At 47.9% G+C, this 11,424-nt stretch overlaps 1 protein-coding gene across 1 annotated transcript; it reads left to right on the forward strand.

Moving 5' to 3' along the window:
- Positions 1-3,703: 3,703 nt before the first annotated feature.
- LOC310847190 (eppin-like) lies at positions 3,704-8,428 on the forward strand. Its single transcript, XM_083744792.1, has 4 exons — positions 3,704-3,804; positions 5,511-5,648; positions 5,802-5,984; positions 8,238-8,428. Exons 1-4 carry the CDS (start codon positions 3,720-3,722, stop codon positions 8,321-8,323), a joined length of 492 nt encoding a protein of 163 aa, XP_083600918.1. The 5' UTR covers positions 3,704-3,719; the 3' UTR covers positions 8,324-8,428.
- Positions 8,429-11,424: the final 2,996 nt, after the last annotated feature.

The following is an 11,424-nucleotide window of genomic DNA, read 5'->3' on the forward strand; positions in this document are numbered from 1 at the left end:
GTGCGGCTCAGGCAGAGCAAGTCCCCATGTGAGCAACATGTTGCTGGTCCTGGTGCTTCTGTAGAACAGAGAGAGAATGTGCTTGAGCCATTGACTAGGACTTGTCGTTGGAGAGTCAGAGAGGTCTTTGTGTGTGTGCTTTTTCTATGGGATCTACTTTCACAAGTACTACCAGCCCCAGAGTTCTTTGTGCAGATGCAGAAAACAAACAAACATAGAACGGATGGGCAATTAAGGGCATGGATCACAATGATGCCTGTAAGATTTACAGATCAAAATATATGCAAGTAAATGGAGCCAGCTTGCTTTCTGCTGCTCCAGAGGATAATTGATCCAAATGACAAGAAGGGAGATTCTTGTCTTGTCCTAAACATTAAGATGAAATTTCTGCCAGTAAGAGGCATTCAACGGTGGGATGGACTCCCTCAGAAGGTGCTAGACTCCCCTTCATGGGAAATTTTGAAGCAGAGGTTGGGTGGTCATCTGTGATTCTGGCATTCCAAGGGGTTGGGCTAGATCAGGCTTCCTCAACCTCAGCCCTCCAGATGTTTTGAGACTACAATTCCCATCATCTCTGACCACTGGTCCTGCTAGCTAGGGATCATGGGAGCTGTAGGCCAAAAAACATCTGGAGGGCCGAGGTTGGGGAAACCTGGCTAGATGATGCTTGGGTTCCTTTCCAATGCAACAATTCTATGATCCTGTGAAATAATATCTCATACTATACTCAAGTATTCTACAAACTCACTAAATATTTCTATGTGAAATACTGCATCTAAAAGAAAAACAACCCAAAAACAATTTTTGGAAAACATTACAAACTTTCTCCAGACCTATTTCATTCTCTTTAACACACAGGGCAGGTAATTAATAAACAGCAATAATTTTTTTCATCCCAGAGAAAGTAAAGCCTAGTTCCTCTGGGATCAAATTAACTACGACAGAGATGCAAGGATGGAAATGTTGCCTCTTTGCAAAGCACTGGAGAGGACCAGGTCCAGGGTGGGCAGGATTCTTCGCTGGCAGAATTTAAGCCAAGAAGCCCCTTCTTCTTTGGGGGTGTCATTTCAAGCAGTCCTCCTCACTCAGGCAACTGTGTGGAAATCATGTTACCACCTCTTTGCAGCTGTTGGGATAGTTTGTTACAAAACCTTGTGGGCAGCAGGGTGTGGGGAGAGGCTCCCCTCTCTCCTGCCCAGCACTTTCACCATCTTCCTGAGCCTGCTGTGATTCAGCAATACTGGACAATGCAAGGCAGCAGGCAGGCTGGACAGGGGACTCTGCACAGCGTAGAATCATAGAATTTTAGAGTTGGGTGGTACCCCAAGGGTCATCTAGTCCAACCCCCTACAATGCAGAAATCATAGCAGAAGAATCCTTGGCAGATGGCCATCCAAGCTCTACTTGAAAACCTCCTAAGAAGGAGAGTCCTTCTTCTTCTCTTTGGCAATCACTCATAGCCGAGTAAGATTGTCTTCCATAAACGTGTCTGTAAGTGACTGTGGAGGCCAATTCTGGATCCACACGCCCTTCCACAGGGGGGACATTGGTTTCCGGGTGGGAGTTGATCATGGTGTGGATTTGCCAAGCGTGCCTTCCTCTCTGCATGTTTCTCCCTTGTGTCCTGAGTTCAAGTGTCTTCAAAGCCCAGGACACCTTTGGTAAAGGCAGTTCTCCAACTAGAGCGCTCGCAGGCTAGTGTTTCCCAATTGTTGGTGTTTATACTACATTTTTTTAGATTTGCCTCGAGATAGTTTTTAAACCTCTTTTGTTGACCACCGGCATTATGCTTTCCATTTTTAAGTTTGGAATAGAGTAGTTGCTTTGGAAGACGATCATCAGGCATCCACACAACATGACCAGTCCAACGAAGTTCATGTTGAAGAATCATTGCTTCTGCACTGGTAATCTTTGCTTCTTCCAGTACACTGATATTAGTTCGCCTGTCTTCCCAAGTGATGTGTAAAACATTTCGGAGACACCGTTGATGGAATCTCTCAAGGAGTTGTCCATGTTTCACAAGCAAGTAAGGAACTGCCTTGTTCCTTGAGACTGAATCTGTATCCACCGCCCATGTGCCTGTTCATGACTTTTTGTTGTTGTTCTAGGACCTTTCATGATATTGATGTCAACTCACCAGTTAGTAGTTCCCTGAGTCTTCGTTTTTTGCCTTTTTGAGGATGGGGAGAACATTTGCCTGCCTCCAGTCTGTAGGGACCTCATCTGTTCTCCAAGAATTCTCAGAGATGATAGACAAAGGCTCTGAGATTACACTCAAAAGCTCCTTTAGTACCCTTGGATGCAGCTCATCAGGCCCCCGAGTTTTGAATTCATTTAAAGTAGCTAGGTGTTCCCTCACCACCTCTTTTCCTATCCTGGGCTGCAGCTCCCTCCTTACATCATTTATTTGGTTCTCACCAGGTTGAACATCACCTTCCTTTTGGGTAAAAACAGAGGCAAAGTAAATGTTGAGCCGTTCCGCTTTCTATCTGTCACCCAATAGCATTTCTCCATCTTCTCCACACAGAGGACCTACTGTTCTTCCTCTCACTTCAGAAGTAGCTGGAGTAACCTTTTTTTATTACTTGACCAACCATGAAGTCTCTCTCTCTCTCTCTCTCTCTCTCTCTCTCTCTCTCTCTTACACACACACACACACACACACACACACACACACACACACGGACCTTAGGGTTAATGGAAGGTAATCAATAAATACTTTGGCCACCTCATGAGAAGAGAGGACTCCCTGGAAAAGACCCTGATGTTGGGAAAGATGGAGGGCACAAGGAGAAGGGGACGACAGAGGACGAGATGGTGGGGCAGTGTTCTCGGAGCTACCAGAATGAGTTTGACCAAACTGCGGGAGGCAGTGGAAGACAGGGGTGCCTGGCATGCTCTGCTCCATGGGGTCACGAGGAGTCGGACACAACTAAACGACTAAACAACAACAACTATTAATAAACAACAAAAATAATTCTATCGCTTCTGAGAAAGCAAAGTCTGGCTCCTCTGGAATCCAATAAATTACGTTACAGGTGCAAAGGTGGGAATCTTATCTCTGTGCAAAGCAGGGGAGAGAGTCAGGTCAGGGGTGTGCAGGACCGTTGGCTCTCACCACCTAGCTCACTACTTTGGGAAGGAGGAACATCTTCCATTTGCAACTTGAGCCAGTTGAGAGAGAAGCAGCACTTCAATGAGAGAGGAAGACACCCAAAGGGATGTTGGAGAGGAAGGAGGGTCTCTGCCACCAGAGCTCCACCATGGAGGTAGCCAAGGGTGGGCAGGTGGGCAGTTGCCCCCCACAAATAAATACAAATCAATGCAAAATAGCCAACTGAGGTTCTGCCCACACCTAACATAAATTCTGGCTAGGCCCATGGGCTCCACCACCCCTTTCTCTCTGCTGATGGTACAGCTGGGAACCCAATGGCAGGGCATCCTACTTTGCCCAATCTAAGCCAAGAAGCCCCTTCTTCCTTGGGGAGGGCGGTGTCATTTCAAGCAACCCATCTTCTGTGGAAATGTTATCTACATCTTTGCAGCTGTTGGGATGGTTTGTTACAAAACCTTGTGGGCCGCAGGGTGTGGGGAGAGGCTCCCCTCTGTCCTGCCCAGCACTTTCGCCATCATCCTGGGCCGGCTGTGACTCTGCATTTCTGGGCAATATAAGGGAGCAGGCTGGCTGGGCAGGGGACACCCACTTAGCCTGACCCACCATGAAGTCTGGTGCCCTCGTGCTCCTTGTGGGGCTCCTCGCCCTCTGGACTGAGCCAACATCCGCCTCTGATGAGCAACATCTAGGTAAGAAATTTTCAATTTCGTTGTTTTGTATGGGACAATGACAATAAAGATTATCATATCATAAATTGCTTCTCCTCTTCCCTGCCAGATCCATGCGTGAAAACGTTTCTCTGGATATCATTTTTTTGTTGTTCAGAAAAGTGCAGGCAACCATATGCTACAGGAAGCTGGGGAAGCTCAGGGAAAGAGCACATGAATTTCATGCAGAAAATGCCCAGTTAATCCCCACTGGCATTTCCAAGTCAGGCTGGGAGAGAAAGTTCCCGAAGAGCCTCTGCCAGTCAGTTTGCAGAATATGAGGTAGAGACGCCTTCTGGTGACTTTATTGAGCTTTCATCCTGATTACTTGCAGGTAGCTAGGGCAGTTTTTGGAAACTGCAGGAGAGGAGAGGGCTCATGTGCTCAGATCCTGCTTGTGGGAATCTCATTGAGGCCACTGTGATGATGATGATGATGATGATGATGATGATGATATATTATTTATTATTTATACCCCACCCAGCCACTGGTTTCCCCAGCCACTCTGGGCAGCTTCCAACACAATATTAAAATACAGTAATGCATCAAACATTAAAAGCTTCCCTAAAGAGGGCTGCCTTCAGATGTCTTCTAAAAGTCTGGTAGTTGTTCTTCTCTTTGACATCTGGTGGGAGGGCATTCCACAGGGCAGGCACCACCACCGAGAAGGCCCTCTGCCTGTTTCGCTGTAACTTGGCTTCTTGCAGGGAGGGAGCCTCCAGAAGGCCCTCGGAGCTGGACCTCAGTGTCTGGGCAGAATGATGGGGGTGGAGATGCTCCTTCAGGTATACTGGACCGAGGCTGTTTAGGGCTTCAAACGTCACCACCAACACTTTGAATTGTGCTCAGAAACCTACTAGGAGCCAACGCAGGTCTTTCAAGACCAAAGTTATGTGATCTTGGTGGCTGCTCCCAGTCACCAGTCTAGCTGCCGCATTCTGGATTAGCTGTAGTTTCCGGGTCACCTTCAAAGGTAGCCCCACATAGACCATATTGCAGTAGTCCAAGCGGATAACCAGAGCATGCACCACTCTGGCAAGACAGTCCGCGGGCAGGTAGGGTCTCAGCCTGCATACCAGATGGAGCTGATAAACAGCTGCCCTGGACACAGATTTGACCTGTGCCTCCATGGACATCTGTGAGTCCAAAATGACTCCCAGGCTGCGCACCTGGTCCTTCAGGGGCACAGTTACCCCATTCAGGACCAGGGAGTCCTCCACACCTGCCCACCTCCTGTCCCCCCAAAACAGTACTTCTGTATTGTCAAGATTCAGCCTCAATCTGTTAGCCGCCATCCATCCTTCAACTGCCTCCAGACACTCACACAGGACCTTCACCACCTGCATTGGTTCCGATTTGAAAAAGAGGTAGAAGAGGATGCTGGACCAGGTTGTCCATTGGCCTGATGCAGCAGGTTCTTCTGATGTTCTTATGGGGTGGGTGGGTGATCAGGAAAAGCCAGAGGTCCTGGTCTTGAGAAGGGTGAGGGAGCAGAGCCCATTATGGAGGGACTTAGCAGGTCCACCCATTGGCTTTCCTGGGCAAAGGTAAAGCTGGACACTTGCCTCTGCAGGTCGGGCAGAAGGAAAAGACCTCACAGAATACTACCATTGCTGAATTGGAAGAGTGCCCAAAGGCTCATGTAGTCCAACCCTCAATCTCCCCCTTACCATCTCTTTTTTCCCCAGTGCACCCTGGTGATTGCCCCCCTGTGCCACAGGTATCAGCCTTTGCCCGCTGCAAGGACACCTGCCAAAATGATCAAGACTGTCTCTTCACCCAGAAGTGCTGCTCCATTGGGTGCGGCATGGGCTGCGTAGACTCAGGTACTGGCAAGATCCCTGACCCCTTTGTCCCCGTCCCCCCCACACCTCTCCTCTCTGGGCAACAGATGGGGGCAGCAGCCGCAATGCCAACCTAAGTGCCCTGGGGACTGAGAACATCCCCTCATGGACACCCATCTGTTCTGCCTCCAACAGCTCTGAGCTACAAGTGCTTCTTCCCGTCCGAATATGGAGCATGCAATGAATCCATCTCCCATTACTACTACGACCCATTGGAGGACCAGTGCCTCCAATTCAACTACAGTGGCTGTGGGGGCAACGACAACAACTTCGAGACAACAGAGGCCTGCGAGGAAGCCTGCAGGAAAACCATCTCAGGTACTGAGTGTGGGACCCACCAGGCGGTCATTTTTCTGGCTTCATTGATTCTGTTTATAGCCTACCTTTTCCTCTGTGGAGCTCAAGGTGGCCTATGTGGTTCTTCCCCTTTCTCATTTAATCTCCACAACTACCCTGTGAGGTAGGCTAAGCTGAGAGGAAGCCACTGGCCCAAGGTCATCCAGTGAGCCTCATGGCCAAGTCAGGATTTGAACCCAGGTCTCTCCCAGGTCCTAGTTCAACACTCTGACCACCAGGCAATGCACAAGAGCCCCTCTGGAAAGTCCAGCTCCACCACGTCAATAGGGGAAGTGGAAGAAGCTGGCCAGAAGGGGTCCAGGATTAGGTATTCTGCTCTTTTCTTGACAACCTGTGCGTCTTTACTAAAGGCTTTATATGACGTATGATGGAGGAGATGGAGCAACTCCGCTAGGAGAAAAGGTTGAAGCATCTGGGACCTTCATGGTCAGAGGCTGGATATGCTCCTGAATACCAGTTACTCCACTGGTCACAGGAGAGAGCTGCTCTTGTGCTCAGATCCTGGCCTGATCCAGAGGCTTCTCTTCTGTTCTTCTTAATGTTATTACTTTGTGCCGTATTCTTTGCATGGATGTTTGTGAATGTAGTGTTTTGAAATCACAGGATAAGAGATGGTATCTGAAATAGGATGCTAAAACTTTGGATTCAAAATCCAACGGTGAGGGAGCCTTGTAAGAATGCAGGTTGCCTTAGAAATTCTGACACCCCGATTTCAAATTTATTCTCAGAATAGTACATGACAGTTTGGCAGCTGCAGTGTATTTGACACATTGCCTTGCAAATCCCCAGAATAAGGAGGATTTGTATATTACCTCCACGTTTAGTAATAAGAAAAACAGCCTTTGCAATAGGCTGATTCCTATCCTGTACCCAAAATGGTGTCAGTGTATATATCCATTTCCTGATCTGCAGCATTCTGTTTTGAAGATGTGGTTTAGGGCAATCGGTGTGCTTTTGCTGACCTCGGAAGGAGGGTTTGGAGTCAGAGCATTTGGCAAAGGGTTGAGAGGCGAGAGGGCTGCAGAGATTTGAACCAGCAGCCACAAGAAGGTCGCCAAGTTCAGACCCTGAGCTGGACTGACCCAAATAGCCCAGGCAGAATTCCTCTCTGCCTGGAAGGAGAAGGGTCTGTGATTCCTCCCCCTTTATGGAGGGCTCCGCATTATTCCTAGGAATGCAGGAACATGAAGTTGGAATTAAAAACTCTAACGCCTTTTCTGCTGTAAAAATGTTGCAGATATGAAATATTGCACAGTTTGAAGAGACTGGAAGCATTAGAACAAATTCCTTTAGAAATGGAACATTGTCTAGGCCCATAGAAATATTACTTTACTTGCAGAACTTTCTTTAAAACAGAATCATATCTGTACAATGTCTTGCACAGGTTAAGCATCTTACAAAACTAAGCCTTACAAGGAGCGGATTAAGGAGCTGGGTATGTTTAGCCTGGAAAAGAGGAGACTGAGAGAAGATAGGATTAAATTTTATTATTACAGACTCGAACCAAAGTCTTTAGTTTACAATGAAATATACTAGGAGCCGCATAGTGATTTCATGCTCTTTATTGCAGGCCGAAAAACAGTGAATGAATTTCCCCCCCAAACCTCAGGTTTTATATACATTATTTACACAATGAGTCCTGTCTGATTGGTTGATTATGTTTCCCTCCTGGAGCCTGATTGGTCTGCTGCTGCTGCAGGCCAATCAGTTGTTGTATCCTAGTATCTTACCAGCCTAATAGGCTGATTAACTTCCTCCTGGGGTCTGATTGGGCGGCTCCTGCAGGCCAATGAGGTTGTTTCATTCTAGGATCCTACCTGCCTATTGCTCTAGGATCCAGGCTTAGTACATAACATACAAGAAAGGAATTTCCAACTAAACATCAGGAAGAACTTTCTGACATTAAGACCTGTTTGTCAGTGGAGCCGTCTCCCTTGGGAGGTTGTGGACTTTCCTTCCTTGGAGGTTTAAAAGCAGAGTTTGGCTGTCTGTCTGTCTGTGAGGAATGTGATTCCTGGATTGCAGGGGGTTGAGCTAGATGACCCCTGAGGGTCCCTTTCAACTCTACAATTGTATGATTCTGTCAATACTTCTGCCTGCCCTAAGGGCCAAATGCTCAATCACTTGGCTGCCTCCCTTTTCCCCTTGTGACTCTTTCTCTTTTCTTGTTTTGCTGCTATATTATCGGCTGGTGTCTTTGATTGACAATCCAAGTGGTCCCAGAAGATTCTCCTACAGCACTTCCCACCGAAATCCCCATTGAGGAGGACCGAGTTCCTGAACCTGATTACCATGACTGAGAAATTCCCAGCCTCAGGAACAGTATGTGGCCATGCTCCCTCCTTCCATCTCTGGAGAAGCTGCTGGAATCCTCTACCCTCAAATAAACCATGAGTTTACTTGCATCTGCTGAGTCTGGCTTTTGTGTTGCATGAGATCAGGTGTCAAGAGGCGCCCCTCATCCGCTGCTGCCCCAGAGGGGAAAAAACATCTCTCAAAGCCCCTGAGCTGCTGCATTGCTAAGATTTGAGCCTGGGGCGTGGAAGGGAATAATAATAATAATAATAATAATAATAATAATAATAATAATAATAATTTTATTTATATCCTGCCCTCCCCAGCCGAAGCTGGGCTCAGAGCGGTTAACAACAATAAAAGTAACACAACATTCTAAAATCAATTCATTTTAAAATCATTTCAAAATCAAATTCATGGCAACCATTGGGCTAGAGTTCTGTGAGGATTACCAAAGGGGAGGGTCAGACTGTGCGTTGGCCAAAGGCCTGGTGGAAAAGCTCCGTCTTGCAGTCCCTGCGGAAAGATGTCAAGTCCCACAGGGCCCTGGTCTCTGGTGACGGAGATCTCCAAGATGTTTTTGTTTGAAGACTGTAAGGTCCTCTGCGGGACATACCAGGAGAGGCAGTCCCTTAGGTACGAGGGTCCTAGGCCGTATAGGGCTTTAAAGGTTAAAAGGAGCACCTTAAACCTGACCCTGTACTCCACCAGTGTAGCTGGTAAAGCACTGGATGAATGTGATCCCACGGCAAGGACCCCGTAAGGAGCCTCGCCATGGAATTCTGCATTCACTGGAGTTTCTGGGTCAGTCCCAAGGGCATAACCACATACCTGAACTTTAGGTTTGCACGCTTAAACTGGATTAATTGGCTCTGTGACCTTAGCACAAGGACTCCACTTTAAAAGAGAATCAGATTTTTGCAGTTTGTGAACTAACAGGGAAAGGCATTGATTAGTGTGTGATGGGTGAAGGAAAATGGGAGTATGTGCAAACACCCCACAGTCAAATCAGGACAGATCTTCCTTGTCTTATGATTCCGACCAGAGGCGGGTGTCAGCTCAGTCCAGAGGGTGAGGAGCCCCAGAAGGAGCACAAGGGCACCAGACTTCATGGTGGGTCAGGCTAAGCGGTGAGTGCCCTGTCCAGCCTGCCTGCTGCCTTGCATTGCCCAGGATTGCTGAATCACAGCTGGCTCAGGAAGATGGCAAAAGTGCTGGGCAGGACAGAGGGGAGCCCTCCCCACACCCTCCTGCCCACAAGGTTTGGTAACAAACCATCCCAACAGCTGCAAAGATGTAGATAACATTTCCACAGAAGATGGGTTGCTTGAAATGACACCGCCCTCCCCAAGGAAGAAGGGGCTTCTTGGCTTAGATTCTGCATGCCAGGATGCCCTTCCATGGGGTTCCCAGCTGTACTATCTGCAGAGAGAAAGGGATGGTGGAGCCCATGGGCGGAGCCAGGATTTATGTTAGGTGTGGGCAGAACCTCAGTTAGTTATTTTATTGATTTTTATTTCTTTGGGGGGCAATTCCCAACCTGTCCTCCCTTGGCTACATCCATGGTGGAGCTCTGGTGGCAGAGACCCTCCTTCCTTTCCAAAGCCCCTTTTTGGTGTCTTCCTCACTCACTGAAGTGCTCAGCCTGTGTCCCTCTGAACTGGCTGGACCAGGGGAAATTGAAGTTGCTTGAAATGACACCGCCCTCCCCAAGGAAGAAGGGGCTTCTTGGCTTAGATTCTGCAAGCCAGTATGCCTTTCCTTGAGGTTCCCAGCTGTACCATCAGCAGAGAGAAAGGGAAGGTGGCGCTCCGGTTGGAGAGACCCTCCTTCCTCCACAAACCCCTTTCTGGGTCTCCCTCTCTGGGTCTGTGAGACTCAGACCTGGCTGGACCAGGGCATGTTATTCTTGCCAGTGGAAGATGCTCCTCCATTCCAAAGGAGGGGGCCAAGGGAGCCCACCCCCCGACTTAGCCCTCTCCACTGCTTCGCCCAGAGGCAGCCTTTCCACCCTGGCATCTGCAGGGCTGACAGGTGGAATGAGCTCTGCATAATCCACCACGTGGCACTGTGCATTCACACCATCTGTATGCCAATGCCCATCGACTGTGAAGGGGGGCATTCAAATATTTGGCTTCTAGGTCCATCTTTAACATGATTTATTTGATTGCAGGGAAATCAGGCTTTCCTTGACTAGAAGAGATAGAATTGTTGCTGTTGTGCCGAGGGCCTTCTGGCGGTTCCCTCACTGCGAGAAGTGAGGTTACAGGGAACCAGGCAGAGGGCCTTCTCGGTGGTGGCACCCACCCTGTGGAACGCCCTCCCCTCAGATGTCAAGGAAATAAACAACTATCTAAAGACATCTGAAGGCAGCCCTGTTTAGGGCAGTTTTTAATATTGTTTTATTGTGTTTTGAATATTCTGTTGGAGCTGCCAAGAGCGGCTGGGGAAACCCAGCCAGATGGGCAGGGTATAAATTATTATTATTATTATTATTATTATTATTATTATTATTATTATTAGTGCATGGCAGCGCCCCCTCGTGGGGAATTAGCTGGGGTGGCAGGGGACGCTGGAGGTGCAAATGATTATCAAACCTTGAAAAGCTGGCATCCTTGGATCAGGTTCATCCGTTTGGCTGATTTAATTAACCTATATTGTTTGAACAAAGGCACAATTACTTGTGCAACCTGAAAATTGCCACTATCCCTTCCTTTCGTTATTATCTTTTATCTTCCCATTCTTTTCCCTGTTCAAAAAATAGCTGACCAATCAGGAGCTGTTATTTCCTCAGCCATCTGGTTACTCGCCCAATCAGAAGCACCATAGCTAACCCTAACAGGCTACGCTGGTACTGCAGCTGTCAGCGAAAAGTGTGAATAAGCAATCAAAATGGGCTTCAGACTGGTATTTACACTTCCTTTTGTTTTACTTCGGAACAAGAATGCCGGGTATTTTGAGTGACAGGGCATCAGGTTTCTGCACAGACGTCACTCCTGTTCCATGACATGTTTATGACATAGGTGCGATGTTTCCAACAAGGTGTTGTGGGAAACTTTGAGAAACCTCTTAAAGCAGGAGCACCCATTTTGGGGGGTTTCTCTCT

Source organism: Podarcis gaigeae (assembly GCF_964106915.1).
Source record: "Podarcis gaigeae genome assembly, chromosome: 6".
Classification (NCBI taxonomy): Eukaryota; Metazoa; Chordata; class Lepidosauria; order Squamata; family Lacertidae; genus Podarcis; species Podarcis gaigeae.

What these genes read in the sequence shown, in the direction of transcription:
- LOC310847190 (XM_083744792.1), top strand. Translation starts at nt 3,720, where the DNA reads ATGAAGTCTGGTGCCCTCGTGCTCCTTGTGGGGCTCCTCGCCCTCTGG. An exon ending in CTCTGATGAGCAACATCTAG is followed by an intron (nt 3,805 to 5,510) that starts GTAAGAAATTTT and finishes TTTTTTCCCCAG; the next exon opens with TGCACCCTGGTGATTGCCCC. An exon ending in CATGGGCTGCGTAGACTCAG is followed by an intron (nt 5,649 to 5,801) that starts GTACTGGCAAGA and finishes TGCCTCCAACAG; the next exon opens with CTCTGAGCTACAAGTGCTTC.